The 26,263-nt window shown below is 42.6% G+C and overlaps 1 protein-coding gene across 1 annotated transcript in view; it reads left to right on the forward strand.

The window, feature by feature from the left end:
• LOC126093379 (prostaglandin reductase 1-like) overlaps nucleotides 1-18,446 on the forward strand; it is a 42,209-nt gene extending 23,763 nt beyond the window's left edge. Inside the window, exon 3 of the mRNA XM_049908716.1 lies at nucleotides 17,735-18,446. Within this exon, the coding sequence (XP_049764673.1) occupies nucleotides 17,735-18,187 (453 nt within the window). The 3' untranslated portion in view covers nucleotides 18,188-18,446. The remainder of the gene's footprint in view (nucleotides 1-17,734) is intronic.
• The last annotated feature ends 7,817 nt before the right edge of the window (nucleotides 18,447-26,263 follow it).

Genomic DNA, 26,263 nt, shown 5'->3' on the forward strand with positions numbered 1-26,263 from the left:
ATCTTCCACTCCCATCACTCCACTTGTTTCTGCCCCCCCCCTCCAACCCACTTCCCCGTGTCAATCACCTCCTCCCCAACTATGCATGTCTATCTACCCCTTCCCCCATCTCTCCATCTTCTCCTTTCTGCTTCCTCCACACCTCCATCCATCTTCTCTTTATTCCTTTCTCTGACCTTAAGTTTCTTTTGATGTTATTGCAAATACAGATTCTCTTGCATTATTCTAATTATAAACCAATAAAACATAAATACAACCTTCCTGTTTGCTGTTTCACCATTATATATCTTATGTGTATTTATATATTATGTATAGTAAAAACATGTAACCTATGTGTGTTTGAATGTTTGTTAGAGTTTGTGTAAGAATTTAAGGTGCATCAGTCAAGAACCTTTCGAGTGTTTTGCTAATAATGCTACCAATTTATTTATTACATACTAATCTATATATATATATATATATATAATATATATTTAAAGAAGTATATAACAACATAAGAGTACAGAATGCAATATTGTTTGAAAATTTCGAAGCAATCAATGAAGAACTTCCGGTGAGTCAAGATTTTGAACAAATGGTTATATTATTTATGTATATTTGTATAACTTACAGTGCTCCAGTAAGTATATAAGAACAATCTTGCATTGAAATAAAGTGTCACAAATTCCAAAGCAATAGGTGAAGAACTTTCGGAGATATACGATTTTGAGATTTACATTTTTATTTATGTAGCTAGGCTAACGAGTATGTTACAAAATTATCTAAACAATATCATCCTCAACTATAGGACGTTGCTCTAGGTATGTGATTTAAAGAATGGAAATTCTGAAAAGAAGCACACCATATTTAATTTGTAAACATCTGCAAGTGGAACAAATTACGAATCTTGTTTTCTAATCCATCAAACCTGTGTCAAAACAATTTAGTACCCCTTTGTACCTAAACGGTATCATTTATTCGCTGTTGTTCTTAGTACTTAGTGGGATGGAATTATTCCTGTGCTCTGCATGTATGAAAAATGCTGTTTTATGTTTATGTGGGTGCGTTGAGGTCCTTTTGTTAAAGTACCTGTGAACGTGAGTTAACTAAATATTCCCATCTTAAGTTTGTTATACTTATTCACTATCATCAAATTAAGACAATACTAATATCCCTGTAAATACTTTACTGTGTAAATACTATACTCCGTTAATAGCATACTCATATGTTGTTGTTGTCGTTGTGGTTTCCAGTCCTGAAACTGGTTTGATGCAGCTCTCTATTTCTTCCTCTGATACTTGGTACACCACATATCGTCTGTACACTTGTACTTACTCTGATACCTTGTACACTACATATCTTCTGTAAACTTGTAATTTATCATAGTATTAAACAATTTTCTCTAAAACAGCTGTTTCATGTGAGTTCAAGGTGATGTCCACCACCTGCCCTTCTAATGCAACTGATGTGTAACATTCCTTGTACTTGTTCATTAGACAGTTGTACAATGGCCTCACAATCGATTGCACAGACAGCATTTCGTGCATTGCCTTTAGGACAGTGTAAAAATAAAGTAACAAAACAAGACACAGATCCCAGGAACTGATAGAGAAATATACCAATGCAAATGTGCTAAAGGAAATATTACACTTAGATTCTGGTGACTACAACTTCCTCCGTATGAATAGTGAAACTTTCGATAAGTTCTTAAAGATACTTCACCCTGTTTTGAAAAGAAGACACAAATATTCTCTTTTACTTGGTCTTCTAATGACAATGCGTTGAAATACCAGAATGCGGGAATGTATATAAAGTGTCCGTAAATAAAAAGGAGACTACAGTTATATATAAGGAAATTTCAGTAGTAGTGTTATAATTACAGTTCATGAGTTACAGACGCATCCAGTTTTCCACGATGACCTGCACTTACTTTCAGAAGTCATTTCAAGAGCTACAGGTACGGGAGTCACGTGGGAGATATCGGGGCTGTAAAGAGTTTGTTCCCGGACTTCCCATCGAAATGTCTGAAGGAGCTCCAGGGCCCACTTGGTCGCTTATGGCCTAGTGTTGTTCCAGAGAAGCGCTACTCCATTCGAGAGCTTACCCTTGCGATTCGTCTTGATGGCCTGCTTGAGCCTCATAAGAATGTGGCAGTACTGCTCAGAGTTACATGTTGCATCCCATGGTAGCCAGTAAATTATTAGGAGTCCTTCGTCGAAAAAGGAACTCACCATATTTTTGGGGCCTTCGGAGAAGACTGGACCTTCTTTGAACGAGGGGGGGTCGAGATGCTGCCATTCCTTGTTCATCCGTTTGGAGGCAGACTCGATGTGGTGGCATCTCGTTTCATCACAGGCCACAATCTGAGCACTGAAATTACTTGCTCCACACGTCTCAACAAACTGGTCAGACAAATATCCATTCTCGATATATACGTTGCTCTGAAATGTGCTTAAGCACACACTCTGCACAGATTTTGCCGAAACGAATCTCCTCGTGAACTGTGTGATGCACAGTTCCTTTGGTTACTCGCAGTGCAACAGCAATGTCACATGTGGTGAAACAATTACGTGCGCCTGCTCAGGGCGTGGCATGTCCTCTGAGTTGACACAGTTCACCGTTTCATTGTTTCTCCATGATGCCAAAGTAGTCAAGGTCTCCACGAAAGGCACATTTTTCTTTCGAAGTCTGGTGCGGCACAAGTGTTTACATCATGCCACTTCAAGCTGCAGCAAGCGCTCACCAAACTACAGGTGACTGTACTAATTTGTAACATCTCCCTGTGCTTTTCAGCAATGCCGGGTTCGACTCCCAGTCAGACACAGAACTTTGAGTCATCTTATTTCGGGTTCAAACATGCCACTCTTAGTGATTGACGAAAAAGAATTCGATACTGGATGCCTTTTCTTGTGTAGTCCACAACGATGAAATGTGCAGGGTTCGACTCACAGTCAGTAAAGAACACTACTTCATATTATCTCAAGTGCAGGCATGTGCTCATCTCGCTGTTGGTAAAATAAACCAATTTTTAACGTCTGTTAGCGACTAGACGTCAACACGATTGATTCTGGGTTCGGATCTCAGTAAGCCAAAACTTAGACGTATGCTCATTTCAGTTTGTCATCTCTCTTGATGAAAAACTACGATTTCTGTCATTTATTTGTGCTTAGTGCACAATTCGATCAGGTGCTGGTTTCGAATCCTGGTGCCATACAAATCTTACACCATGTCACATCAAATTTAACTTAGTTACTTGAAACTGAAACCGTATTCAGTACCTCTCCTGGTTAGTTAACAGGAACAACAGTTGCTAGGAGGTGGAGATCACCGAAGTTAACCCTTTACTCGTGAGGTGACCTTTCTATCACGTGTATAACGAGGTGGGGTCTCTGGGCGCCCTATGTTTAAACAGAGATGTAAGGCAAAAATCATTTGAAATTTTTAATTTATGCTACATAACATTTATTTTTACAACACTTGTTGTTTCAATGCTTCTAGTTTATTTTATTGCACTAAACAAAGGTCGCAGCATTTTACTGTTTATCACACAAAAGTACATAATTTTGTGTGGTTCGTTTAGAATTAGATAGTTCACATAAATAGACCGACAAACAATTTCATCAACCTCGGAAAAGTTAAAAATGAGACATTCGTGCCAACACATTTTGAGCTATACGGTACCCTACTGAAGGTACGTAGTTCACGAGGCGCGGACTAGGAGGCTCCAACACCTTTCAATAGCACTTGTCAACAATGAACACAGAAGACGATAACGCAACCTACAACAAAACATCGTAGCTTGGCAATTTAAGGAGGGTAGGGAGGGTATAGAAGCATTCTACGACAACTGGCCTTGGAGAGCGAGTTCGAAAATTTTCGCGCGGTCTGAGAGACCAAACCTCGTGAGTTAAGGGTTAAGCACTGTCGAACTTGGAGGGGTAACCGTCTGGGACTGCCGAGTGTTGTCGGCAAGCGGGATGCACTCAGCGCTTGTGAGGCCAGTTGAGGAGCTACTTGACTGGCAAGTAGCGGCACTGGTCACGAAAACACAACGGCCGGGAGGGCAGTGTGCTGATCACACGGCCCTCCGTATCCGCATCCAGTGATGCCTAAGGGCTGAGTATGACACGGTGGCCGGCCTGTTTGGACGGTGTTCAATTGTTCAACAACACAGACCAAAAACAAAACAAATATTCAGTATTATAGATTTTGTTTTGGCGCGCTGAAGACGTAATATAATTTTCACCTTGTATAAACTGTCGACATACGGGCAAATGCAGATGATTTTCGCAGTTTTTCGCACTCATATTACCACATAGTCGTCAGTTATTTAGTTTCGTAATCGAAAAAAAGTCCTCTAAACACATATATGTTGGTCGAAAAATGGTAGCATTTTTGCAACCTCATTATGGAGACGTGGAAATTCTGTCTGAGGAAAGCAATGTAGACGTCCTGGGCAGTTTTAATGTTAAAGAGATTTGTCTTTAAAACGGAAATTACCTTGCAGATCACTCAATTACATACGCACATGGCCAGGGACGATTTCAACTGACATGGGAAACGGTCCGGAAAACGGGTCGAAACCAGAGGGTGTGGCGGACAAACTCCAATTTGAATATCCCGCCAAATTGTAAGTTCGCCGGAGGTTGCTATTGGTGTTCTTGGAGGCCATAGACATCTAGTGAACAGTCAGAACCTCCAGTTAGGGACAACTGCGGAATACAGCCGTAGAGCCGCGATTATCGAAAGTCTTCGCGCTCGGCGTTCGCCCACTGAAATTCTTCGGGCACACGAGATCAAATGTTTAGGCATTGTGGCCAAGTATAATGCTTCTGTCATGAACTGTGGCAGTCATCGAAAACGCGCAGGCGCTGATTTAGGATATCCCAGGGCAATCGCCGAGGAAACTGGCGTCAGTATTGAATGTCAGCGAGCTAAAACTGCGTCGGATGGCAGAGGAGAACCTTATACGAGCCGTTTAGTCCATAACTGACTCTCGGATAACGTTGACATGTTCTGGCCTAAGGAGTTCTGACCCACCAATAGGCCGGGTTCGAAACCCCTCGACTATTATGATTGGAGCGTAGTCGAAAGAGTTACCAATAAGACGAGGCAACCTTATGGCGCATCTGTACGCATCGCTATCGAAGCAGCTTTCGCGAAAGTGGATAGCTTTAAAGAGTGCGTGCGATCGCTTCAGGACAAGACTGGACGCGGTCATTGCGACTGAGGGGTGTTACATCGAGTAATGCTAATACTATTAAGAGATACCGCTACGTATATGTAAAAAGATTTTCATTTGTATTTTGTTTCAGTTAATTTGCTTGGAAAAGTTTTATTCGTCGGGATTTGAGCACCGCACCTTGTAGATGTAAGATTGGCAGTGTCCTCAAACCGTTTACGAAACTGTCTTTGTAATTCTTCCAAGGCCACAATAGATTCTTCAAACTTCACGTGTCTTTAACGCCAGAGAAATTAAGAAACAGTACTGTGTGTGTCAGAATCTGTCTCTTCTCCAACGCGGTTTTCTTCCGAAAAAAAAAAAAAAATGGTTCAAATGGCTCTGAGCACTATGGGACTTAACTACTGAGGTCATCAGTCCCCTAGAACTTAGAACTACTTAAACCTAACTAACCTAAGGACATCACACACATCCATGCCCGAGGCAGGATTCGAACCTGCGACCGTAGCGGTCACGCGGTTCCAAACTGACGCGCTTAGAACCGCACGGCCACACCGGCCGGCGGTTTTCTTCTGAAATGCTCCCTATCAAATCAGAAAGAAGTTGTATCTCACCTTGCAGTGTCTTACTGTATCAGTGTGCAGTCAAGGCCAATTAAAATGCGAGTTCTGCAATCCATTAACGATGTTCTAGTTTTCGTTCCTGCGCTCCTTTTTCCATGATAAATTCAACAATAGTTTTAAATCGAAACATCGTTCACAGGATGCCCCTTGACTCAACCAAAGAACTTTTTTTCCATCAAAAACTGTAGCAACCGACTGTGGAACAATGCGCGTGATTTTGGGAATTGTATTATTCGTACCAAAAATTTCTCCACGTGCTCCATACCCGCAAATTTAGCAAAAAATTCTTCTTGATGTACAGAACAGTGAATCGCCTCTGTCGACTATGCTGATATTTTGCTCTTTAACTGACAAGTAGACCTTCAAATTATTTCTGAATGGTAGTATAATGTCGTTTCGTAAGAAATTTGCACTACTTTTCGCTTATGTGACTGCATAATATAAACTGAGAATCCTCATCCCTCTCTTCTGTCATTCCTGTTCACTCTTAAAAGCTTCGCAGCATAAATAGCTTGACCGCCTCTCTTTGTGCAGTGATTTGGCCTGTGAATATCGTTCATACCAAGAACAAATAGAGAATGGTAAACGGCACTGAAATAAAAATTCTGCTGAAATGAAGAGAGTTGTGTCGACCGAAAAGTCCACACCGCAGTACTCACAAACGAAAGTCCCCATCGCCACCCCGTCAGACGTAGTGGTAAGATGGCCCAGTAAATAGCCCACCAAAAACTGAACAAAGATCAAGTATGAAAACAGGAAGGAGGTGTACTGAATTAGGAAAAATAAGTAAAATAGAAACAATAACCGATCCCAGCTAAAGACATGCAACATCGAGCTAATTGGGAAAAAGACGGCGTCGTGGTTGTGTGGTAGCGGCGTTAAACTACGAAGGGGGAGTTCCGCATTCAAAACTCCATTATGCCCATTGTTTTTCTCTCACAAAATTGTGAATTGTCAGACTGGTTATTGACGTAACTGTTCGCTCTATACAACTTTGTATCTGTGTCGTGGTGTAACGTCCGTTTGCAACAGAGAGGTGTAAGGAAGGGACCCCCAGACGTACGTACCTCCGATTTGTTCTACATAGGTACCACATGTTGTGACTCCTGCGTTACATTTTGGAACTTTTGACTCTTGAATTCGTTTGTTGTAACATAGTTTGCAACCAATTATTTGTTGTTTACATTTCTGTGCGAAATCGATGCGAAACCTCACCTGCTCTCACTATTCATCACATTTACTTGCGACGGTAATACGCTTAACAGCCAAAGAAACTGGGACACGTGCGTAATGTCGTGTAGAGCTGCATACAAATCCGTAAGATTAAGGAGTGGAGATCTCTTCTGAACAGCACTTTTCAAGCTACACCAGATAAGCTCAATAATGTTCATGTCTGGGGAGTTTGTTGCCCAGCGGAAGTGTTTAAACCTGCGTGTTCCTGAAGCCATACCGTAGCAATTCTGGACTTGTAGGATGTCGAATTGTCCTGCTGGAATTGCCTGTCTTTCGGAATGCACAATGGACAGAATGGATCAGATAGGAGGCTTACACACGTGTCACTTCTCAGACGTATCAGGAGCCCCATATCACGTCAGCTGTACTCGCCCTACAGTATTACAGAGCCTCCACCTGTTTGAACAGTTCCCTCTGACATGCATGGTCCATGGATTCATGAGGTTGTCTCCATACCCGTACACGTCCATTCACTCGATACAATTTGAAATGAGACTTGTCATCAACACTCCAATTTCGGTGTTGACGGGCATAAATCTTTGTGTCGTGCAGTCATCAAGGGTACACGAGTGGGCCATATCGACAATGTTTCGTTGAATGATTCGCACGGTGACACTTGTTGATGGCCCAGCACAGAAATCTGCAATAATTTGCGGTAGGGCTGCACTTGTGTCACGTTGAACGGTTCTCTTTAGTCGTCGTCGGTCCCGTTCTTGCAGGATCTTTTTCCGGCCCCACCGATGTCGCAGATTTAATATTTTACGGGATTCCTGGTACTCAAGGTACACTCGTGAAATGATCGTACGGGAAAATCGTTATTTCATAGCTATCTCGGAGATGCTGTATCCCATCGCTAGCGCGCCGACCATAAAACTATGTCTAAATCCACTTAAATCTCGATAACTCGCCATTGCAGTTGCAGTAACCGATGTAGCGACTGCTCCAGACACTTGTCTTACATAGGCGTTGCCAACCGCAGCGCCGTATTCTGCCTCTTTACATATCTATGAATTTAAATACGCATGCCTGTAGCAATTTCTTTGGCGCTTCAGTGTATGTACAACTCGTAATATTTACTAACGCTGCACAGAAAACGACCTCATGTCCCACCATTACAAAAACAGTAGTAAATGTCGGAAACAGCATATGGTGGTCTGTAGTATACATATCTTCAAGTAATTGTAAAATCGTTCACTAGATTGGAAAGCTGCCCAGGAAGCACTATGTGTTCCTAGGCACTCTCTCCTCCAGGTATTGCACTTTCCCCAGCCGGTGCAACAGATTAGTAGCGTTCGGTCATTTTTTTTTTCAGGAAGGAACGTTTTAACTGCATTTACTCAGTATACTTCTAAACGCATCCTTCACTAATCGTGTATGCGGATAATCGCGTCAGCTTGTCTGATATGATAATGAAGGAACTTTTTCCGAAATATCAACTGATTAACGTGAAACATGCACAGGTTAATGTAGCAAATCATATAAACGAAGGCCTCGAAATTATCACGAACTTTTAGAGTAATTCAAAGAAAATCGCTGAAGTTATTTCTAAATGTGGTCGCCAATTCAAGTGGATGAAAATCTCTTCTCTATTGAAATGATCAATATCAATACCTGATAGTTAAACTGTTCTTTACATGGTTTTCGTTTTATAAATCACTCACGATGAGCCCATTTCAGCATACTGCCTTGCCATTATCAGGTGCTCTGTAGGTAAATAAGTAAGTAAATAAGTAACATAATCGTTGGTAACTATCGTCAGAAAAGTTAGATTACATACGGTTAGTGTTTTTACCCTACATGCAGTATCTTGCTACCATGCGATGTCTTTTTTTAAATTATTTCTCCATAGATGTACGTTGGAGAAGTATTTTGTATGATATTTTTCTCTTCACAACTTTTATGTCAGTGAATCAGCGACATCACATGTCTACATAGTTATCCTTATGAGTAAGTGATGCGAGAAAATTTGGTTTTGTTCATTGTTGTTACAGGTTTGCCTGGAATATGTTTTAGTTTTCGTTCAGATTTTTGAGTTACATTTTTTAATTTTTCGTAATAATTTTGTTGTTGTCTATGAAGATTTAAAAATTCTAAAAAAAGACATGATATGGCAGCAACGATACTACATGGTAAGGTAAAACACCAGCAAATGTATTATAGCTTTTCTGATCACAGCTGCAGAACATAATATTACGACCATCACTTACTTACGTACTTACGTATGATGGAAGTATGCCGAAACGGTCTCATCCTGGGTGATTTGTAAACTAAAAACCATTTAAAGAGCAGAGTATCTGGCTCATACTCATAATAATCATGTCATTAGGGAACATATTTTGCAATGTAGGCCCCAAAGGACAAAAGAAAATCTCTTCATTAGCTAGTTGTCATCACAACAGAAACCTATTACTAACAATGGTAACCACATTTATTTTACGTCGTAAAGATTTTAAGCTGACAAGAAAAACTTGGAAATAAAATGTGGAAATAATCGATACGGAGGTAGTTAAAAGGCCAGTTCGTCAATTAAAATCGAAATTGACACTTCCTGGCAGATTAAAACTGTGTGCCGGACCGAGACTCGAAATCGAGACCTTTGCCTTTCGCGGGCAAGTAAGTGCTCTACCATCTGAGTTACCCAAGCACGAGTCATGTCCCGTCCTCACGGCTTTACTTCTGCCAGTACTTCGTCTCCTACCTTCCAAACTTTACAGAAGCTCTCCAGCGAATCTTGTGGAACTAGCACTCCTGAAAGAAAGGATACTGCGGAGACATGGCTTTGCCACAGCCTGGGGATGTTTCCAGAATGAGACACTTCTGAGACAATCGAAATTGCTTACCCTCACAATCGCATTTACCTGTATATACACAAATCATCAAATTCGCAAATAAAGATTGTATGATGTTACTGTTTTAAAAAGTTATGAAATTCTTGACTCAAGTAATAATGAGCAAAATTGAATTAAGTTACGTCGCAAAAATACGGAACACGAAGTAGCTCACAGAAACACTTTCACGGTAACAGCCATGGTATGAAAAGTCCGGAAGAAATATAGCTTCACTTTTCTGGTATTATAGCGTCTAAAATATTTATTATGTAATGGCACTTTCATTCACATGGTAACTTTCACTGTCTCTGAATGTAATATTGAACAGACTGCCTGACTGACTAACACCTTATTACTGGATAATTTAAGTCCTTCTCCAACAGAACAATTTCGTATTCTATATTTCTGAAATATCTTTGGTTAACTAATTATTAGATATTCATTAATGAAACTCGATTCAAATTACAACAGGAAAGGTACAGGATGGTAGCTCATGTAAAAATCACTGAGGTTAATGATAAAATCGAGTAGTTATAGTTTTACACGACTAGCACTGTTATTCACGTATGGAATCCCAATGAAACCAACCCAGATAGCACTCCGTCTTCAGGCCACGAGTGACCAACCAGGACCATCCGACCGCCGTGTCATCTTCAGTGAAGGATGGGGATAGGAGGGGTGTGGGGTCAGCACACTGCTCTCCCGGTCGATATGATGGTATTCTTGACCGAAGCCGCAACTGTTCGGTCGAGTAGCTCTTCAATTGGCATCACGAGGCTGAGTGCACCCTGAAAAATTTCAACAGCGCATGGCGGCCTGGATGGTCACCCACCCAAGTGCCGACACGCCCGACAGCGCTTAACTTCGGTGATCTCACGGGAACCGGTGTATCCACTGCGGCAAGGCCGTTGTCCCACCCAGATAGGCAAGTGTTAACGCGCCGCTTTCGAGATTCGAAGAGGCGAGCCTGCCTCTATACGAATCCCCCTCGACGACGAAAGCTGGATAGCCACCAAGCGTGAAAGTGGTCTTTAGGTGGTTTGCCACATCCAGTTAGCTTAATAACGGGCTAGTATCCGCGTCCCTCCTCAGTTACACGCTGCGCAAACGTTTAGAACAAAGGTTCTCACTCCAGAAGACAAGATTTACAGTGGATGTAGACAGATGGCGACTCAATTTCCATCCTGGGGGCAGTGATGGAATCAGAAAAGGCAACTTTATATTAGCTGTGATTAACATGGCCACACCCGGTACAACAACACCGACCGCGTAGAGAAACGTGAACAGGCAAGGAAAAAGAAGAAGATAATGATGAAGAAAATGAATAAGAAGAAGGAGACCAATTTTCAATGAAGTTCTCTGGTGTAATTTAGAAAACTTCTAACCTAATCGGGTCCGCACAGTGTGGTTCTGAGAAGTGTTGACATCTGCAACAATGACCCAGTAGCTCCATCACTTACGAGACCACTCTGGTCAGCTGCCGACGGTTTCGAGGTAGGCTGTTGATGTTATCTGAAGCTTAATCCTGCCCGTATACGTTATTCCCTCTGTGCCTCGTAAAATATCACTTTTTGACCTCAGATTGGCCAGCTTCTCGTCTTCCTCGTACTAGAGTGCCAAGGGCGCGTACTCTGCGTGACAAACCGAGGCCCAGAGGCATTTTTACTATCAGTCTACTCTCTGACAAATACAATAACATCTGACTTTTTGTACTGCCATGAACCAGGGTGACAAAATTTTGAGTTAGACACGCTGTTAAAACTGGTTTTACAAAATGCATATAGCATACGAAAAAAATATTTTATCTTCAGATGAAATTTCTAAGTTCAGGAAAGAAAAATGGTTTTCTCTCACAAAATTTGGTAATATATGAGAAAAATATTTCTTAAAAAAATATCACGTTTCTGTTTCAAGGTTCCACCAGCTGAGGAGTCAAGTATATATTTATAGCTGTGCGCAACACATCTTACACAGGGAATTGAATTATAAAACTTTTTCTGTACAATGTTTAAAGTAAGATGATAGGAAACGTAGAGCTGGACATTTGAAAGTAACTTCTACATCTACATTCATACTCCACACGTTATCTGACGGTGTGCGGTGGAGGGTACCTCTATCGGTTCTCCCTTCTATTCCAGTCTCGTATTGTTCGTGGAAAGAAAGATAATCGCTATGCCTCTGTGTGGGCTCTAATCTCTCTAATTTCATCCTCATGGTCTCTTCGCGAGATATACGTATGAGGGAGCAATATACTGCTTGACTCCTTGGTGAAGGTATGTTCTCGAAACTTCAACAGAAGCCCGTACCGAGATACTGAGCGTCTCTCTTGCAGAGTCTTCCACGGGAGTTTATCAATCATTTCCGCAACGCATTCGCGATTACTAATGATCCTGTAACGAAGCGCGCTGCTCTCCGTTGGATCTTCTCTATCTCTATCTGGTACGGATCCCACACCGGTGAGCAGTATTCAAGCAGTGGGCGAACAAGTGTACTGTAACATACTTCCTTTGTTCTTCGACTGCATTCCCTTAGGATTCTTCCAATGAATCTCAGTCTGGCATCTGCTTTACCGACGATTAATTTTATATGGTCATTCCATTTTAAATCACACCTAATGCGTACTCCCAGATAATTTATGGAATTAACTGCTTCCAGTTGCTGACCTGCTATATTGTAGCTAAATGATAAAGGATCTTTCTTTCTATGTATTCGCACCACATTACACTTGTCAACATTGAGATTCAATTGCCATTCCCTTCACCATGCGTTAATTCGCTGTAGATCCTCCTGCATTTCAGTACAATTTTCCATTGTTACAACCTCTCGATATTCCACAGCATCATCCGCGAAAAGCCTCAGTGAACTTCCGATGTCATCCACAGGGTCATTTATGTACATTGTGAATAGCAAAGGTCCTACGACACTCCCCTGCGGCACACCTGAAATCACTCTTACTTCGGAAGACTTCTCTCCATTGAGAATGACATGCTGCGTTCTGTTATTTAGGAGCTCTTCAATCCAATCACACAATTGGTCTGATAATCCATATGCTCTTACTTTGTTCATTAAACGACTGTGGGGAACTGTATCAAACACCTTGCGGAAGTCAAGAAACACAGCATCTGCCTGGGAACCCGTGTCTATGGCCTTCTGAGTGTCGTGGACGAATAGCGCGAGCTGAGTTTCACACGATCGTCTTTTTCGAAACTCGTGCTGATTCCTACAGAGTTGGTTTCTAGTCTCCAGAAAAGTCATTATACTCGAACATAATTCCATTAATGTCCACACCCGAAGGGTTCAGACGAGAGCGATAACGTACGATGGTCACAATTACACATGCATCGCGTCTAGCTTTTGAAATGAATTTCCTAAGAACCGGTTGAAGCATGACGTTTTCGAGCCACAGAGAGTCTTCATTGGCTTCATTGGATCCTCGACACAACGTGGTCTTCTAGGTATTCTGGTGTACTTAGAAAGGCTAGACCACTTTACAGGCATTTTATTATAAAAAAAAAGAAACCAAAATGTAACGAGCAGCCACCTAAATAAGAAAGCAAACTCAATAAACCTTCTATCCTAGTCAACAATATAAATAAAACCTATTGAAAGAAGCAAAGCAATGTCCTTAAGTTTTTAACACACAAAGCAATATCAGAAAATCTGTATATCCTAGGCAAGAGAATAGTCTGTTAGTTTGTATTTGTAATTATACGACTGCGGTCTTTAGTTCTGTCACTGATGTAAACTTTCAAAAATACATTTGTCGCTGAGTTTAAAAACAGCTAATAGCGCCGGCTATTGGTTCGTAGGTGTAGTTCGAAACTAAGAGCGCCAACTAGTGGATTTTCGGTGTATGGTGCAATGATTATTTAACATTTGAATTATTTTTGGGAGATGAGCAGCTAATTTTAGACAATTTTTTTAATTACGGTATCTTCCTTTCGCGATCCGATTATCTATATAAATAAAAATGTAAATGTTCGTTTGTTCAAAATCGTGTATCTCCGAAAGAACGTTGTGTCACAATTTCAAAGTAGTCGGTCAAAAACATTCGGAAATTGGCGATTAAGAGCATCTGCATTTACTATGAAAGCGTAAACGTACATGCTCCTTTCTTCAAAATCTCAAAGCTCCGAAAGTTTCCCACTGATTGCTTTGAAACGTTGATGAAACGTTGCATTCGAATACTGTCGTGTTTCTATACGCCTACTGGAACGGCGTCTGGTATATACGGAAATGTATATGTTATAGAAGAGGAAACAGTACAAAAATTAAAATGTTGATTGTTCAGAATCGTTAATCTCCGGAAGTTCTTGAACAATTGCTTCGAAATTTTGGTACAAACTTTAATTCTAATAATGGAATGCTTTTAGGTACCTAACCACGTAATATACCGATATGTCTATTTTAATACATATGATATACGTATTCACACACATATTATATATACAAAATGTACAGTGTGATTCAGGAAAACGGAAATATTTCCCCTATCCAATAAAACTAGAAATAGTAAATGAAATAAATTGAGTTCATAGTAATTGAAACGTACAAGTTTGCCATTTACGAAACACTAATGGTATTCACGTTTTCTTTAAAAAATTACGTCCTTTAGATGACGTCCTCCTGTATGAGTACATTCGTGAAATCTGCTGTTGAGATTCCTCATTAACCGCTGCAACATCTCAGCTGGGGAATTGCGAATTGCATCACGAATTCTGTGTTTTAACTCATCAAGGGTTCTTGTTAGAGTCGTTTGCTCTTGATGTAGCCCCGCAAGAAAAAAATCACAAACGGATAAAACTGGCGATCTAGGGGGCCAGGGAATGTTACTGAATCGTTTGCCAAACAATTCTCCCACATATGCCACTTATTGGCGTGCAGCGTATGATGTCGCTTCGTCCTGCTGAAACCAGGCTTCTTGAACGTTTCGAAAGTTGTTCAATGCAGGTGTAACGGAAGTTCGTAACATATCCACGGAACGATCGGCATTGACAGTTATTGTGTTTCCCTGTTCATTTGCGAAAAAATACGGTCCGGTAATCCCATGTGGGATTTTTCCTGCCTCGAGATGACTGGGTGTTGTTGTGTCGTCTTCATCATCATCATTCATCCCCATTACGGTCGGAGGAAGGCAACGGCAAACCACCTCCATTAGGACCTTGCCTAGTAAGGCGGTGCGGGTCTCCCGCATCGTTCCCCTATGCTCTGTAAAGAAGCATGGGACTTCATTTACATTTTTTTTTTCAATTCCATGTGATGAAATACCACACCATACTTTCAGTTTACTAGCGTGTAAAGGGAGCTCCTGAACGTAATTAGGTTTTTTGTTTGCCCAGTAACGGTAGTCCTGTTTATTCACATAATCTGTGACACGAAAATGTGCCTCACCTGACATCTACAACTTTTTTAGAAATTCATTGTCATTGTTTACTTTTGCTACCATTTGTTGACAGAATCCTAACCGTAACCGGTAATCGTTGTCCTTCAATTGTTACATCATATGTAGTTTGTACGGATGAAATTTTAAATCAAGATGAAGAATTCTGCGAACACTCTCCCGGGACATTCCAACCACTGCTGCTTGATTACGAATTGAGCGCCGTGGGCTCCGTAAGGCAGACTCGCGTACAGCATCAGTGTTCGCTGGAGAACACACACTTCTTGGTCGTCCTGTTGGTTTCTTCTTAAGGGAGATCCAGTCTCTACGCCGGATATTACTTCTGTTTTACTTGATGACCTTCCGTCTATTACTACGAACTGTGACCTTTCTGACAGGAAATCACGAATCCAGTCGCACAACTGAGGCGATATTCTATTAGGACAGTTTGGTTAGAAGACACTTGTGAGGAACGGTGTCGAAAGCCTTCTGAAAATCTAAAAATATGGAAACAATTTGACACCCCCTGGCGATAGCACTCATTACTTCATGAGTATAAAGAGCTAGTTGTGTTCCACAAAAACGATATTTTCTGAATCCGTACTTACTATGTGTCAGTAAATCGTTTTCTTCGAGGTACATCCTAATGTTGAAATACTCGTACAGCATATGTTCCCAAATCCTTCTGCAAATCGATGTTTACTCCTATTTCCCTTTTTGGGTATTGGTGTGACTTGAGCAACTTTCCAGTCTTTAGGTACGGAAATTTCTGTGAGCGAGTGGTTGTATATAATTGCTAAATATGGAGCTATTTTATGAGCATACTCTGAGAGGAACCTGACTGGTATACCATCTGGAGCGGACGCCTTACCTTTATCAAGTGATTTAAGCTTGATTTAAGCTGCTTCGCCACACCGAAGATATCTACTTCTATGTTTCTCATCTTCGTAGTTGTTCTTGATTGGAATTCGGGAACATTTACTTCGTCTTCTTTGGTAAAGTAGTTCCAGAAAACCATGTTTAATAACTCTGGGTTAGTGGCACTGTCATCAGTGACTTCACCGTTGTTTCGCGCAGTGAAGGTATTGATTGCGTTTTGGCACTGGTGTGTTTTATATATGACCAGAATCTCTTTGGGTTTTCTGCCAGATTCCGTAACAGAGTTTCGTTGTGGAAATTGTTAAAAGCATCTCGCATTGAAGCACGCGCTATATTTCGAACTTCTGCAAAACTTGGCCAATCTTTGAAATTTTGAGTTCTTTTAAATTTCGCATGCTTTTTCCGTTGATTCTGCAACAGCGATATGACACGTTTCGTCTACCATGGGGGATCATGTGCTATATATCTCTGAACTGCCATCGATACAATCTCTTTGAAACCATTCCACATCTCTTCTACGCTTACGTGATCAGATCGGAAGGAGTGGAGACTGTCTCTTAAAAACGCGTTAAGGGCCTTTTTGTCGGATTTTTTTTTTTAAACAGATGTACTTTGCGTTTCTCTTTGGTGGTTGTGGGTGTTACGGTGTTCAGCCTAGTAGCAACTGTCTTGTGGTCGCTAATCCCTGTATTCGTTATGATACTCTCTATTTGGGCAAGATTATTTGCTACTAAGAGGTCAAGAATGCTTTCGCAACTATTTACGTTTCACGAATCCAGTCGCACAACTGAGGCGATATTCCATTAGGACAGTTTGGTTAAAAGACACTTGTGAGGAACGGTGTCGAAAGCTTTCTGAAAATCTAAAAATATGGAGACAATTTGACACCCCCTGGCGATAGCACTCATTACTTCATGAGTATAAAGAGCTAGTTGTGTTCCACAAAAACGATATTTTCTGAATCCGTGCTTACTATGTGTCAGTAAATCGTTTTCTTCGAAGTACATCATAATGTTGAAATACAGCATATGTTCCCCAATCCTACTAGTTGTTGAAAATAATTTTCTGAGAAAGCATTCAGTACAATTTCGGATGAAGTTTTATGCCTGCCGCCGGCTTTAAACGAATAATTTTTCCAACATATCGAGGGTAGACTGAAGTTGCCACCGACTGTAATTGTATGAGTGGGCTACCTATTCGAAACGAGATTCAAGTTTTTTTTCTTTTTTTTTTAACTGTTCAGCAACTATATCTGTTACTATTAGGCACATATTAAAAACTGGTGCCTTCTCTTTTCTTTGTTTTCCATTCAATAACACTGAGCCTTAGTAAAGCGTGGCTGGGTACAGCTAGTGATGAAATAAAGATTATATGTTTCCCCAAGCTACTAAAGTAACCCGTGAAAACCCTCAAAAACTCACCTATAAGGTTTGGAGATTCGCGTGTTAAAACAGACAGACAAAAAGAGAGACAGGACGTTTTTACAGTTTTATTATTACTAGAGGTACAGATGTACATTCTTCAAGATGCTAACTGTGCATTATGCAAGCAGCTTTTCCTTTTGGGCATATCAATAATTTTATTTCATTGTCTTGCTCTACCTGCATGATAAATTTCTCTCCCCCTGCAGGTCAAGTGGCTGAAGGAAGAGCTAGGGTTCCACCACGCCTTCAACTACAAGACGGTGAGCGTAGACAAGGCCATAAAGGAGGTAGCTCCTCAGGGTGTCGACGTCTACTTCGACAACGTGGGAGGGGAGCAGAGCGACGAAGTGATCAGGAACATGCGGCACCGCGGTCGGATTTCCGTCTGCGGCTGCATCTCCGCCTACAACGCCACCAAAGTGCCTATGGCGCCCGTCATCCAGATGCACTTGATAAGGAGCGAGCTCAAGATGGAGGGCTTCATTGTGGCACGGTGGCTGGACCAGTGGGACAAGGCTTTCAAGGAGATGGCGCCGTGGATCAAGGAGGGAAAACTCAAGTACCGCGAGACTGTCACGGAGGGGTTCGAGAAGACGCCACAAGCCTTCATCAACATGCTCAGAGGCGAGAACCTGGGAAAAGCCGTCGTCAAGGTGTGAGATCGTTCGTCTGTGTAGATGGAATTACAGGCCACATCTAAAACCAATGCATGCTAACACCACGCAAATTTAGTCGCGTAATCTAAATTAATCATCAGCACGAATCACAGTAGGTCTCAAGCCACATTGTGTTTTGGCCAAATGAATAGCGTAACTGACTTTGTAGAGCTTCTGTATGCATTTTTAATAACCTCGATCATTCTGTGCTCCGCAGCTGAATAACGAACATTTCAATAAAAACCACCACTGCTGTTTTTCAGGTACGTTTATTATTACGATACAGTCCATTTCACTCCAAATGAACATCTCCAGGTGACCTGCAGATCAACAAGATAATTTTACTGAAGTTGCTGATATTTCACCCTCTTTCTCGGTCCACGTTCTCCTCCTTACCCCTGTCTACGTCCATTTCCTGCTCTCCCCTCTCTGTCCTTGTACTCTTCCCACCTCTCTCTGACCTTGAGAATTGTTTATTGTTACTGCGAAAGATACGTTTGTTGAAAACTGAAATCACTTAAAATGAAAGGGTAAGACGGTTGGGATCATTGGTGTATCGGGTACCGGAGACATTTCTCCAGCTTCTGGTTCTGTGAGGATCATTGCTTCAGTAACAGGAATTTGCGTTGGCTTAATCTGTGAACAGGTAGGGTTGTAAAGTGTCGAACGATTCAGCTTCCATAGTACCAATAATAGGCCGAAAAGCGATAAATACAACTTCACTGTTTTCCTTTAAAAACTGACGACGCGGACGAAAGCAAAACAGCACGTTGCTGAGCATATAGCTTTCGTTTAAAATTATACTCAAGGAAGAAAAATATATATGGGAGACACAATTTAGCTAGTGGGTGGAATAACCTGCCATCGTGGTTGAAACGGACTGCTAGAAAATGTTAAACCGCTCTTTCTCACAGCACAGCACAAAATTTCGTGTCTTTAATAGAAAAACTGTAAAACATTGTTTAAATAAAGTATACAGCTTATGCCTGTCTTAATGTATATTAGAATATTATGTAAAAGTTTGAAGGAATTCAGTGAAGAATTCTTCGAGACTCTTGGAATAACTTGAAAGACACATTTTAATTGGCAATGAGCATTTGAGCAAGTAGAAACTCATGGACCCACATATGTCCGTGCAATACCGCATTTTGGCGTCTGCAAGTGCTTGACTTCGCCAGCGTTAACAACGTGATGGACTAACTTCTGTGCTAAGTAACTCTGATACGGCAAAATGTATCAAACCTCAAACCTTTCGTCTTAACAGTTATTTCTCAGGAAAACCTGCTCTGCAAAACGGTTACAAGCTTTTCAGACTCTCACTCGCTCTCTCTCTCTCTCTCTCTCTCTCTCTCTCTCTCTCTCTCTATATATATATATATATATATATATATATATATATATATATATATATATATATAGGGTTGTCCATTGATCGTGACCGGGTCAGGTGTCTCACCAAGTAAGTGTCAAACGAAAAACTACAAAGAACAAAACTTGTCTAGCTTGAAGGGGTAAACCAGCTGGCGCTATGGTTGGCCTGTCAGACGGCGCTGCCATAGGTCAAATGGATATCAACTGCGTTTTTTTAAATAGGAACCCCCATTTTTATTACATACGTAAGGAAATATGAATGTTTTAGTTGGCCCACTTTCTTCGCTTAGTGATAGATGGTGCTGTAATAGTCACAAGCATATAAGTACGTGGTATCACGCAACATTGAGCCAGTGCGGGCGGTATTTTCTTCGTATGAGTGAGCTTCAAAGTGATGGTGCTCAACTGACCGCTCTGGCAATAACTACTCACGACAGCATATCAGGTCCCACATTGCCCACACTGAGAGTAGCCCACATAACTGCTGGTGTGATCGTATTGTTTGGCGGATATACTACTTCACTCATTGTTCTCGGTATGCTTCACCAGCAGCGCAGGTTACTGAGTCATCATCGTTTTCCTCGTAGCTGGCGGCTTCAAAAATGGTTGAAATGGCTCTGAGTACTATGGGACATAACATCTGATTCCCCTAGAACTTAAAACTACTTAAACCTAACTAATCTAAGGACATCACACACATCCATGCCCGAGGCAGGATTCGAATCTGTGACCGTAGCGGTAGCGTGGTTCCAGACTGAAGCGCCTACAACTGCTCGGACACACCGACCCGCCATGGGTTCCAGGTGGTGACCATAAAAGCTATGAGCAGTTCATCTACGTTACTGAGAAACAAAGGTCTTCTACGGTAATCTGTTTGTTTTCCATACGTTGGGAGGTGGTTCTATGTATCGAAACAAGAAAAATTTGTTTAGTATATAGGGGTTCTACGATGCATACGTTAACAGATACGAGTTCTTGTCAAGTGGAACAGATGTGTTTCACATTAGTGGAGATGAACAAATGCCCATAACTCTGAAGGTATGCACTTTAGAGCCTATATTTACTGGACTTGCTTCGTTCATTTGGTCCATACCATCTCCTCCCATAATATGGAAAGCAAAGAGATTGCAGTTGAAGAGGTTTGTATCGAAGATCAAGTAGAGCTCACAGCTCTTAATGTATGCATTTTGGAACCCTTATTCACTATGTTTCTTTCTCAAAGGTATGCGTGTACACCATTCATTATGATACTCCAAGGATTTATGTATTGCATACAGTCAAAGTATAGAGTCTGTGTCTGCCCATATGCTTACTAGGGCATTGTCTAAAAACTTGAAGAATATCAGTCAAGAACTTTCCTAGATTTTCAAAACAAATTTAAACGACGCCTTGTCTTTACACAGTAGTGTTGATTAACTCACACCGACAGTTCGCCAACAGAGTTCTTACTAATTCTCACAAATTGGCAGAAATGTGCCAGTCACGCGACAGAAGTCTTGAGAGGCAATGACATTACCAGTGGCAACAGAAAGATGTACGTGAACAGCACCACCTGGAATCCATGGCGGGTCGGTGTGTCCGAGCGGTTCTAGGCGCTTCAGTCTGGAACCGCGTGACCGCTACGGTCGCGGATTCGAATCCTGCCTCGGGCATGGATGTGTGTGATGTCCTTAGGTTAGTTAGGTTTAAGTAGTTCTAAGTTCTAGGGGACTCAGATCTTATGTCCCATAGTGCTCAGAGCCATTTGAACCATTTTTGAAGCCTCCATCCACGAGGAAAACGATGATGACTCAGTAACCTGCGCTGCTGGCGAAGCATACCGAGAACAATGAGTGAAGTAGTATATCCGCCAAACAATACGATCACACCAGCAGTTATGTGGGCTACTCTCAGTGGGGGCAATGTGGGACCTGATATGCTGTCGTGAGTACTTATTGCCAGAGCGGTCATTTGAGCACCATCACTTTGAGGCTCCCTTGTTTGTTACAGAATTAGTTCCTTACCATTTTAAGTAAACAGACACTCAGCGAAATATGCATATACAAACACCAAAAATGTTTTGCATATCCTCGGTTCCATGAGTTCCGGAACTTGTACAGAAATTGGAATGGAGATCAACATAAACATCATTTCCGCCCTTTTTATAGCTTATGAAAACCACACATTGCATGTTGTACCACCATACCGCCAGACCTTCAGAGGTGGTGATGCAGATTTCTGTATACACCGGCACCTCTAATACCTAGTAGCACGTCCTCTTGCATTGATGCACTCCTGTATTCATCGTGGCATACTACACATAAATTCATCACGTTGTCCCACTCCTTAACGGCGATTCGGCTTAGATCCCTAAGAGTGGTTGGTGGGTCACGTCGTCCATAAACAACCCTTTTCAATCCATCCCAGGCATGTCCGATAAGTTTCATGCCTGGAGAACATGCTGGCCACTCTAGACGAGCAATGTAGTTATCCTGAAGGAAGTCATTCACAAGATGCGCACGATGTGAGCATGCATTATAAACATTAACTTTTCAGTGGAATGGGAGTAATTATGTGAGTGTGAGTTACAGACTTTTACTTTTGACTAAACTTGGGGTACTTATTTGACTTTGGTTTCAGTGATGGATTTTGTGAGAGAGTGATTTATTTGAGGCAGATGCTAACTGTAATTATTAGCTGCAGATTTATTTATATTCATGTGTATTCTGGATAACGGCTCTTATTTTACATCGTCATTGATGCTGGAATACTGAACATTCGACCTCTGAAATTTTGCTCGACCGCCATTCCGTATGCACTGCTCCCCTCACAGTGTATATATTAATTATTTTTAACTGATTTTTCTGCAGAATCTGTAATTTCTGTCAGGCCATCATTCAAACATGTGTCAAAATAATTTATAAATATTTATTTGGTGTGAAATACAAACCACTGGTGTCGTAAATATCATTATTCCTAAAGTCATTTTTACTTTTTTACATTCATCAAAAAAAGTTTTGCATCACCCCAGTTCCCAGAACTCTTGTAGATAGACGTTGACTGTGGATATTGTATCACAGACGCAGTCCCTTTGACTATTCAGACATATCACTAAACCCGCCCAAAGATATAAACATCCAAGCATGAGCAGCGCGTATTTGACAGAGGGGGGTCCGACAGCCGATCAGTTCCAGTCATCCCACCAGGAAGGAGGTACACGGCTCTTGTTGTCTATACTTCAGTCATGTCTAGACGATCAGTACCGCGGTTCGATCGTGTCCACATTGTTACCTTGTGCCACGAAGGGCTCTCAACAAGGGAAGTGTCCAGGCGTCTTGGAGTGAACCAAAGCACTGGTTCTCAGACACAGAGAGAGAGGAACTGTCGATGACATGTCTCACTCAGGCCGCCCAAGGGCTACTACTGCAATGGATGACCGCTAAGTACGGATTATGGCTCGGAGGAACCCTGGCAGCAACGCCACAATGCTGAGTAATGCTTTTCATGCAGCCACAGGACGTCGTGTTACTGTTAGTTACACAAAACACACAAACCTTTATTTTCCTAAGACCCATTTAATAACATATTGCCTTAAAGGATCAAATTGAAACAATACAGCTGAATACCTAGTTAAGAAAACCTGCAGTACCTCCTGGGCTGTTCCAAAACCAGACCAAAAACAAGAACGACTGAAGGCCTGAACACAAGTTATAAAAATTGCTTTAAAGAATACACGCAGCTGACAGACTTATTAAAAAAAAAGTACTCCACGTAAATACACGGCTGAAGGCTACACTGTAGACATTGAACCACACAGGGCTTAGGTACTGGATAATAAGAACTTCAGATAGAGCAAATTTTTTAAACAAATTTAGTTTTAAGACAAATCAATCTTCAAATTTTGATTTAAGTCGGCTGAAGGCCTTATTTTAAAATTAAAATAAACTAATTAATGGATGGCTGAAGGCCTCGCACAGTTCATCAGACCAAAATGAAAATCACAATATAAAAACAACAGAACAGTGGTGCTCAGACGTGTTCCAAGAGTCGGCCTGAGGAAGTAGCTGTAACATAAGAAGATGTGCGACAGGCAGCCAAGAGTAAGGTTAAGTAATCGGATGGCAACATGACCCAGGGACGGCTGAATGACCAACCAACAATATAATCAGAATGAGATTTTCACTCTGCAGCGGAGTGTGCGTTGATATGAAACTTCCTGGCAGATTAAAACTGTGTGCCCGACCGAGACTCGGACTCGGGACCTTTGCATTTCGCGGGTAAGTACCATCTGAGCTACCGAAGCATGACTCAGGCCCGGTTCGCAGGAGAGCTTCTGTAAAGTTTAGAAGGTTGGAGACTAGATACTGGCAGATGTAAAGCTGTGAGGACCGGGCGTGAATCGAGCTTCGGTAGCTCAGATGGTAGAGCACTTGCCCGCGAAAGGCAAAGGCCCTGAGTTCGAGTCTCGGTCGGACACACAGTTTTAATCTGCCAGGAAGTTTTAACAATATAATTAATTCCCTTCGGCACGACGAACAGTACGACAATGGAAAATATCAGCCAAGGACGAAGATACGAGTAGCACTATGTCTTCAAAACTGGCGTCCAACACCAGCCAAGGCACAATAGCCATTCTTAAGAAAAAATATGAACAAAGTACTAAAATACTGTCGAACTACACGCTGTGCTGGACAGCATCAACACGGCGAGGAAAAACGCACTGTCAGAAAACTACGCTAATGGCCAGGGCCGGTAATGGGGCGATAATGGCCACAAGGCAGAAAATACCGCTGATGCACTTCACTGATAAGTAACAACCAATTTAATAGTTAAAGACCATACAGGAAGACGGATGCAAAATTACGCCGACTCCAGAACACAATACGTTGCTGCTAGCTGGAAAGCCCCAGGAATCAACAACCGCCAATGAACGAAGAGATGTCACAGCAGCTGAGGTTTCATAACAGGTTAACTGACCACTCAACTTCAGTGTCCAGGTTCGGTGGGAAACGAACTTTCTACACTCCTGGAAATGGAAAAAAGAACACATTGACACCGGTGTGTCAGACCCACCATACTTGCTCCGGACACTGCGAGAGGGCTGTACAAGCAATGATCACACGCACGGCACAGCGGACACACCAGGAACCGCGGTGTTGGCCGTCGAATGGCGCTAGCTGCGCAGCATTTGTGCACCGCCGCCGTCAGTGTCAGCCAGTTTGCCGTGGCATACGGAGCTCCATCGCAGTCTTTAACACTGGTAGCATGCCGCGACAGCGTGGACGTGAACCGTATGTGCAGTTGACGGACTTTGAGCGAGGGCGTATAGTGGGCATGCGGGAGGCCGGGTGGACGTACCGCCGAATTGCTCAACACGTGGGGCGTGAGGTCTCCACAGTACATCGATGTTGTCGCCAGTGGTCGGCGGAAGGTGCACGTGCCCGTCGACCTGGGACCGGACCGCAGCGACGCACGGATGCACGCCAAGACCGTAGGATCCTACGCAGTGCCGTAGGGGACCGCACCGCCACTTCCCAGCAAATTAGGGACACTGTTGCTCCTGGGGTATCGGCGAGGACCATTCGCAACAGTCTCCATGAAGCTGGGCTACGGTCCCGCACACCGTTAGGCCGTCTTCCGCTCACGCCCCAACATCGTGCAGCCCGCCTCCAGTGGTGTCGCGACAGGCGTGAATGGAGGGACGAATGGAGACATGTCGTCTTCAGCGATGAGAGTCGCTTCTGCCTTGGTGCCAATGATGGTCGTATGCGTGTTTGGCGCCGTGCAGGTGAGCGCCACAATCAGGACTGCATACGACCGAGGCACAAAGGGCCAACACCCGGCATCATGGTGTGGGGAGCGATCTCCTACACTGGCCGTGCACCACTGCTGATCGTCGAGGGGACACTGAATAGTGCACGGTACATCCAAACCGTCATCGAACTCATCGTTCTACCATTCCTAGACCGGCAAGGGAACTTGCTGTTCCAACAGGACAATGCACGTCCGCATGTATCCCGTGCCACCCAACGTGCTCTAGAAGGTGTAAGTCAACTACCCTGGCCAGCAAGATCTCCGGATCTGTCCCCCATTGAGCATGTTTGGGACTGGATGAAGCGTCGTCTCACGCGGTCTGCACGTCCAGCACGAACGCTGGTCCAACTGAGGCGCCAGGTGGAAATGGCATGGCAAGCCGTTCCACAGGACTACATCCAGCATCTCTACGATCTTCTCCATGGGAGAATAGCAGCCTGCATTGCTGCGAAAGGTGGATATACACTGTACTAGTGCCGACATTGTGCATGCTCTGTTGCCTGTGTCTATGTGCCTGTGGTTCTGTCAGTGTGATCATGTGATGTATCTGACCCCAGGAATGTGTCAATAAAGTTTCCCCTTCCTGGGACAATGAATTCACGGTGTTCTTATTTCAATTTCCAGGAGTGTACCTCCCGCAGGTAGCGCCTCACAATCCGACTGTGCATGCACACCGCCAGCAGTCCTGGCCTGACCTCGCGCCGCGGAGACTTCCTCGCTGCTCCGTCCCAACCGACAGACTGCCACACACACCACCACACAGAAATATAACGGCCACACCAAACACGGTACAAAGCACTAGTATCGATAAGCGCTGCTGCTGCCACTGACAGAGGCAAGTCAGAAACTCATTATTGCAGTAACTCAGGGAGAAAGACGCCACTCGATTGTGACAAAATACAAAAGAACAAACGG

This window comes from Schistocerca cancellata, chromosome 1 (genome assembly GCF_023864275.1).
Source record: "Schistocerca cancellata isolate TAMUIC-IGC-003103 chromosome 1, iqSchCanc2.1, whole genome shotgun sequence".
Lineage (NCBI taxonomy): Eukaryota > Metazoa > Arthropoda > Insecta > Orthoptera > Acrididae > Schistocerca > Schistocerca cancellata.